This window comes from Chrysochloris asiatica, unplaced genomic scaffold (assembly GCF_000296735.1).
Source record: "Chrysochloris asiatica unplaced genomic scaffold, ChrAsi1.0 scaffold00002, whole genome shotgun sequence".
NCBI lineage: Eukaryota > Metazoa > Chordata > Mammalia > Afrosoricida > Chrysochloridae > Chrysochloris > Chrysochloris asiatica.
In genome coordinates, this window is record NW_006408520.1 from 25,405,878 (window position 1) to 25,414,106 (window position 8,229).

Consider the following 8,229-nt stretch of genomic DNA (forward strand, 5'->3'; position numbering starts at 1 on the left):
CATTTCCTCATTCATAAAATGATCATGTTGAAGTTTTGGTTGAAGAAGTCACATTAGTAACTATGCACAAAAATACTTTAAAAATAACACTTCTAAGAAGAAAACAAACAGATAATGCTCCATGACGACTTGCCAGGATTTAATATGATACAGTTTGACTAGGTATAGCCCTAAGTAAGAGGAAGGAAACTTGGAATAGAGTAAAAGCAATAAATATATAGTCATAAAGAATCAAAGTAGTGATTCAGACAAGAAAAAACTAAGAAACAAAAGTAAGCCAAAAACCATGGCACACGAGTCAAACTAACAGGACTAGGTCACACCCAGGAAATGTGGTTATTATAGCCACCATTTTTAAGAACCAGTGGGTACCCTATTGTTGTTGTTGTTAAGTGCCATCGATTCGGTACCTACTCATAGCAACCCTATGCACAGCAGAATGAAACACTGCCCGATCCTGGGCCAACCTCACTACTGTTGCCACGCTTGAGTCCATCAATGCTGCTACTTGGCCAATCCGTCTCATTAGGGGTTTTCCTCTTTTTCTCTGACCCTCCACCTTACCAAACATGACATCCTTTTCCAGTGACTGGTCCTTCCTGACAATTATATCTGAAGTATGAGAGATGAAGTTTGGCCATCTTGGCCTCAGAGGAGCACTCTGGCTGTACTTCTTCCAACACAGATGTGTTGGTTCTTTTGGCAACTCATGACACTTTCAATATTCTCCCCCAACACCATAACTCAAATCCATCAATTCTTCTACAGTCTTCCTTATTTGCTGTCCAGTTTTCACATGCATATGAGATTATTGAAAATACCATGGCTTGAGTCAGGCACACCTCAGTCTTCAAGCTGATATTTTTGCTCTTCAACACTTTAAAAAGGTCTTGTGCAGCAGATTTGCCTAATGCAATACGTTTTTTAATTTCTTGACTGCTGCTTCCATGAGTGTTGATAGTTGATCCAAGAAGAATGAAGTCCTTGACAACTTCAATCTTTTCTTCCTTGATAAGAATGTTGTTCATTGGTTCATTGGTGAGGATTTTTATTTTCTTGACATTGAGATGTAATCCATACCAAAGGCTGTGCTCTTTGATCTTCATCAGTAAATGTGTTAAGTCTTCTTAACTTTCAGCAAGCAAGGTTGTATCATCTACATATCACAGGATGTTAATGAGTCTTCTTCCAATCTTGATGCCACATTTTTCTTCATAGAACCCAGCTTTTCAGATTATTTGCTCAGCATACAGGTTGAATAAACATGGTGAACCTTAAGACCTATTTTCTTGCGGTCCTCTTTGCTATCATTAAAAAAACACAACACTTTTTTTTTTTTTTTTTTTTAAGAAATGTAGGCTAACCTGGGGCATAATATGACACCAGCTTCAAGAAACAAAATGACTTGTTCTATTAAAACACTGGAAATTCCTCTTCATTGCAGATAAGATAACACTGGACATGGCCTCAGAGATTCACATGCCCGACCCAGTGTGCCTCATTGAGAACATTAATGAGGAACTGACGGCTAATCCCGAAGCCTTGAAGATCCTGTCTGCCATTAAGCAGCCTCTTGTGGTGGTGGCTATTGTCGGTCTCTACCGAACAGGCAAATCCTATTTGATGAATAAGCTAGCTGGGAAGACACAGGGTAAGTGACACCAGCAAAGCTCTGTGAAATCGCCTCTCTTCACTCACACTATATTCTGTCCAGTATGATGATTTCAGAAGGTAACGTTAAGACAAAGGAATAGATGTTGAAAGCTAATGTCTGAGATCCAATCCGGGAGTTAAATGCTGCTCTCAAGTTTTGACATGCTTTCCCCCCCCCCCCCCATGCTTTGCTATTTCTGTGGGAAAAGTATATTTACAAACAGTATAAATGTTGTTAGTAACATGATAGTTTTGTAAACATAATAAAATTTCAAACTACTGGTATTTGCTATCGCCATAAGCCCACTTCTCTAGTTGTAAGGTCAGCAGTTTTAATCTACCAGTTTCACTATGGGAGAAGGATGAGGCTGTCTGCTCCTATACAGATTTACAGTCTCAGAAACCCTATACAGGGTCACTATGAGTCAGAACCAACTACACAGCACATAGCCACCACCAATGGTTGTATTTGCTATTTTCTCATCCCTCTCTCCTTAAATCCTAGTTCAGTTATCAAGTTGCTAGTTTTCAGAGTCTGCATGCTCTTATGATCTCCAGTTATACCCATTCCCTTCTGTAGGGTTCTCTGTTGGATCCACAGTGCAATCTCACACCAAGGGAATCTGGATGTGGTGTGTGCCTCACCCCAAGGAGCCAAACCAGACCCTAGTTCTGCTTGACACCGAAGGCCTGGGTGACGTAGAGAAGGTAAGAGAAGGAAGGAGGATTTGTTTTGATCAATTTCCTCATCTCTGAACATTCTTTAACAGGTAGTGTTTTTAATCTAAATTTGTACTTCTATTGGATTTAGGGTATGCCCTTTCTTTTTTCCTATTTTAAATAGTCAAAGTTTGGAATCCTGATTGAGGAAAAAAAGTATTTATAAGTCAAAGTTATGACTAGAGTGATACCAAACAGGCTGTTAATTCAGATGTTTAAGGATGATATCCTCCTTCACCCCACCAGAAAAATAATTATTGTCAAACATCTGTTCCTGCAGAGAATAATGGGTATAGCCTTGGACTCTGGGTCAGTTGAATTTGTGTCCAAATCAGGGCCCTGACACTTGTAGATTTCTGAATTTTACAGATAATAGAAGCAAAATTCCAATGTGCCTTTGTCTATATAGTGTTCAATACTCCCAAATCATTTGTTTTCTCTTGGTTTTATCCAACTCTTAATTTTGTTAGGAGATACATGGGGTATTTTCAGTAGTGTGTTGATAAATGTCACTGGGAGAAAAAAGGCCTTGAATTATAAGCACTAGTAAATTTTCTAAATCGACACGTGCCTTCATGGCAAATTTCAGTTTGGGAAGAGATATACACAATCTGCTTTCCTGAATTAGTATGAACTAAATAATCTTTCCATTGGATTTCCTTTTTTTCTTTCATTTTGATTTTGATTTAACAGCATTCAGGGGTGGTTAGTCTCAATATGAGTCTAGTTTCCTCATCTGTAAAGCTTACCTCACAATTTTGTTTTGAATATTAAATAAGACCATTAATGTGAACTGCCTGGTGCAAAATAGATACTCAATAAAGTAGACAAATATGAGGTTGCCATGAATTGAAATAGAATCAATGACAATCACCACCACCACTACCATCATCTTATAGGCCAAATATGCTTTATATAATTAAAAAAAAAGACATTAATTTCCAACAACTTTGGTTATACCACTAATCAGACTGCTCATTTTACAAATATCTAACAATAGTTATAAGAGGGACTGATGAGTGAACCATATATTGCTCTGTATAAAATCATCTATGGTATTGGTAGAACTCTTCTAAGTTCATATGTGTCTGACAATCACTTGTTTTAAACTTTTTACTGTGAATTAAGTGAAGGCTTACAAGATCATCAGTTTTGCATTCAACAAATCATAAAACTTTGTTTTAACTCAATGAGTGCAATTCGCTGCATGCAACAGCAGTTATCCCACTTCCTCCCTTGTTGTTGTTGTTAAATGCTGTCGAGTTGGTTCAAACCCATAGCAACTGTACAGGGTTTGTGAGGAGAGGCTACTGAGCTTGATCCACCAACCTTGTGGTTCTTACAGACTTTGTACTCCAGCACATTAACCCACCATGACACACAGGACACTATGTCCTCCATGTAGTAGCTCCTATTTCTATTCCACCTACCTTCTCATCCCTTCTTAGCTTTGTCCTGAGGTAAATGTTGCCCTTACAATGTTTAAAGATTAACCATTCCATGGTGAACATACCTTATTAACACTGTTGTCCCCGCTATATACCTATCTACTGGTTGCCTGAAAATTGGGCCATGAGTGTGAGTTCCATTCCAGACCTTAAGGATGCTTGAGAGCTTTAGGCTTGTATTCCTCCAGTCTCTTTCTGACCAGTAATCCCAGTCTTTCTTTCATTTTATTTTATAATTTTAAATTTTGTTCTACATTTTCTGATACTCTACTTGGGAATTTCTAACATGATCCCTTTCAGAGTAGTTGGTAGTGGTAGCTGGGCACTATCTAGTTCTGGTCTCAGAGTCATGGAGACTGATGTTCACATATTCCAGTAGTCCATCGGACTAATTGACTCCACACATCTTCAATTCTCATCACTCTTCATTCTTCCACACATGGAGAGACCAATAATTAAACTGTAGATGGCTGCTCATGAGCTTTTAAGATCACAGACACTACTAACGAAAGTAGGATGTAGAACAGTCTTTGTGGACTATGTTATGCCAATTGACCCTGGTGTTACCTGAGAGTATTATCCTGATCCTTCACGCCCAGGAACTCATTGCCTGAAGATGTTTAATAATATCTAAGACGTTTTCATCATTTTGCTCACTGTTTGCTCCACCACATTCGTAGTTGTGCTTATAGCAAAGGTTAAAATATCCTCTAGCAAATCCTTATATATTTGTGGGTATATTCCCACTCTTCCTCCCATATCCATTCAGCTTGTATATCAGTCCATATATCTACTCACAGAACACTGTTGTTCCAAAGTTGTGTATATAACACTATTTACCTCAACCCCCTTTAGCCCTTCTATACCTCCTGTGTCTTCATCTATCTTCATCATTCTTCTGCCAATCTCCCTCTGCTTGTATATTGCCTCGCTGTCACTTGAGTTAACATGTGTCTGCCTTATAGCCAGTGAATTATTCTCCCTTCCCTTCCAACCCTAGTAACCATCAAAGAATGCTTCTTTTAGCATGAAAACTTCCTCTTGAACTTTTACAATAGTGATCTCATGCAATATTGGTCCTTTTGTGATTACTAATTTCATTCAATATAATGTCCTCTTGGTTCATTCATGTTAAAAGGTATTCCCTAAATCCATCATTATTCTTCACTGTTTCATAATATTTCATTGTATGTGTATATCAAAGTTTGTTTATCCATTCTTCCATTGATGGACATTTAGGCTATCTTCATCTTTTTGAGATTGTGAATAGTGCTATGAAGAACATCAATACATATATCTACTTGTGCTCTTGGTTTTATTTCTTGTTGATATCATACCAAGTTAAAGGATTGCTGGGTCATGCAGTATTTCTATTTCCAACTTTCTAGGAAGTGCCATATCATTTTACAGCCCATCAGCAATGTAGAAGGGTCCCAGTCTCTCTACACCCTTGCCAGCATTTCTTATTTTCTGCTTTTTGAAGTTTGCTATTAATGTTGGGGTGAAATGATATCTTGTTGTTTTAATTTGCATCTCTCTAATATGGCACTGTTGAGTCCTGGTGTGATGCTGTGGTTTAATGTGCTGGACTGCAAAGTCTTTGGAATTTTTATGTATAGGACCATTTCATCTGAAAATATAGTGAATTTCACTTCATTTTTTTTTTATGCCTTTAATTTCCTTTTCTTGCCTTATAACTTTGGTTAAGACTTCCAACACAATAATGAATAAGAATGGTTATGAAGGACATCCTTGTTTGGCTCTTGTTCACAAAGAGAATGCTTTCCCTTTTGCTTCATTGAGAATAATGTTGACTTTTTGATATGTATAAATGCTTTTAATTATGCTGTGGAATTTTTCTTGTGTTCTTACTTTTTTGTGCGTTTTGATCAGGAATGTATGTTGGGTTTTATTAAATGTCTTTTCTGCATCAATCAATAGGAGCCAGTGGTTCTTTTCCTTTGTTTTATTTATGTGATGGATTACAATGATTGTTTTTCAAGTATTGAACCATGCTTGCAACCCTGGTATGAATCCTATTTGGTCACGATGTATTATTTTTTAAATATGTTTTTAAATTCTAATGTCTAGGATTTTGTTGAGGATTTTTGCATCTATATATATGAAGGATGTTGTTGTTGTTGTTAGGTGCCATCAAGTTGGTACCTACTCATAGTGACCCTATGCACAACAGAATGAAACACTGCCCGATCCTGGGCAAACCTCACAATTGTTGCCACTCTTGAATCCATTGATGCTGTCACTTTGCCAATCCATCTCGCTGGGGGTCTTCCTTCCTTTCTCTGGCCCTCCACCTTACCAAACATGATATCCTTCTCTAATGACCAGTCCCTCCTGACAGCATCTCCAAAGTATAAGAGACAAAGTTTAGCCATCCCGGCCTCCAAAGAGCACTCTGGCTGCACTTCTTCCAACACAGATCTGTTGGTTCTTTGGCAGCCTGTGGCACTTTCAATATTCTCCTCCAACACCATAATTCAAAAGCATCAATTCTTCTCCAGTCTTCCTTATTCACTGTCCAGGTTTTGCATGCATATGAGGTTATTGAAAATACCATGGTTTGGGTCAGGTGCACCTTAGTCCTCAAGGATATTGGCCTATAATTTTCTTTTTTAGTGATGTCTTTAGCTGGTTATCTTATGTGAGTTATGCTTGATTCATGGAATCTTTTAGGGCACATTCTATCCTTTTCTATGCTCTGGAATAATTTGAGTAGAATTGGTGTCAACTTTTCTCTGAACGTTTGGTAGAAGTCAATAGTAAAGTTAAAAGACCCTGGATTTTTTTTTTTTTTTTGCTTTGGGTTTTTTAATGATCTGATCAATTTCTTCTTTTGTTATAGATCTGTTTTCTACTTAATTCAAGTTTTCTACTTAATTCTGTGTTAGTTTAGGTCGATTGTGCTTTTCTAAAAATGTATCTACTTCTAGATTTTCAAGTTTGTTGGAGTACTATTCTTCATAGTATTCTGTTATCCTTTTTATTTCCTTTTGTTCTGTTGGCAGCACTTATAGATGTTATGTGAATATTTTCCTTCTTTTCTTAAATTTGCTAATGTTGTCTCAATTTTATTAATTCTTTCAAAGAACCAACTTTTTATCTTGCTGCTTCTTTCTTTCTTTCTTTTTTTGTTTTCCTGTTTTCTGATTATTTTCTGCTCTAATTTTTATTATTTATTTCCCCTTTGTGGCAGTAGGTTTACTTTTCTTCTCTATCTCTAACTGTTGACAATGTTGCATTTATGTGCTGAATTTGGTTCTTCTTTTTCTATGCGTGAGTTTATTGCTATAAATTGCCCACTTCGTTGTTTTGTAAGTGCTGTTGAGTTGGTTCTGACTCATAGCAACCCTGTTTAGGATTTATGAGACTTTAAATCTTTTCAGGAGCAGAAACCTCATCCTTTTCCCATGGAATGGCTGACAGGCTTGAATGGTGGACCTTGCATACAGTGCTTATTGTATGGAGTCACAGTACTCCCCAAATTACCCTCTAAGTCCTGCTTTTGTTGTGTCCCAAAGGTTTTGGTATGTTGTGTTTTCATTCTTACAGATTCAAGGAATTTTTGTTATCTCCTTTTTGCTTGTTCAATTACCCAGTAGCTTTGAAGCAGGGTGCTAGTCAGTTTCCATGTATTTGGTATTTTCCTGGGTATTCCTATTTTTGATTTCTACTTTTATAGCAGATAAATATCTAATTTTATAGCAAAAAATACTTTGTACTATTTTGATGCTTTTAAATTTATTGAGGCTTGCTTTCTGGCCTAATATATGGTCTACTCCTGAGAATGTTCCAGATGCACTGGAAAAGAATGTATATTGTGCTGTTGTTTGGTTGTGTTGTTTACTTCTTCTGTGTCTTTGCTGAGTTTCTTTCTAGTTTTTCTGCCCTTTATGGAAAGTAGCATATTAAAATCTCCTACTATTATTGTGGAATTGTCTACGTTTTTCTTCAGTTCTATTAGTTTGATTTATGTATTTTCAGGCTCTTTATTTGGGAACAGTTATTTATTATGGCTATGTCTTTTGTTCAATTGACCCTTTTATCATTATATAATGTTCTACTCTGTTTCTTATGCTGGTTTTTACCTTATATATACCATATATATACCTTTTACCATATATAAAGTCTATATTATCAGAAACTAATACTAATACTCCTTTTTATTTTTATTGCTATCAGCTTGTCATAGTTTTTTCCATCATGTCCTTTATAGTCTATTTTTCACTTTGTGTGTGAGATGAGTCTATTGTAGACAGCATGTTGAAGGATCCTATTTTCTTATCCATTCTGCTATTCTCTGTATCTTGATGGGTGCATTTAATCTATTTATGTTTAGTGTAATTATGAATTTAATTTTGCTTTGTGTTTTTTTATGGTGCTGTATGCT

The 8,229-nt window shown here is 36.6% G+C and overlaps 1 protein-coding gene across 1 annotated transcript in view; it reads left to right on the top strand.

The window, feature by feature from the left end:
- Positions 1-1,461: 1,461 nt before the first annotated feature.
- Positions 1,462-8,229, top strand: part of GBP5 (guanylate binding protein 5) — a 39,248-nt gene continuing 32,480 nt past the window's right edge. The window contains exons 1-2 of the mRNA XM_006830978.1: positions 1,462-1,651; positions 2,234-2,361. Of these exons, the coding sequence (XP_006831041.1) occupies positions 1,462-1,651; positions 2,234-2,361 (318 nt within the window). The remainder of the gene's footprint in view (positions 1,652-2,233; positions 2,362-8,229) is intronic.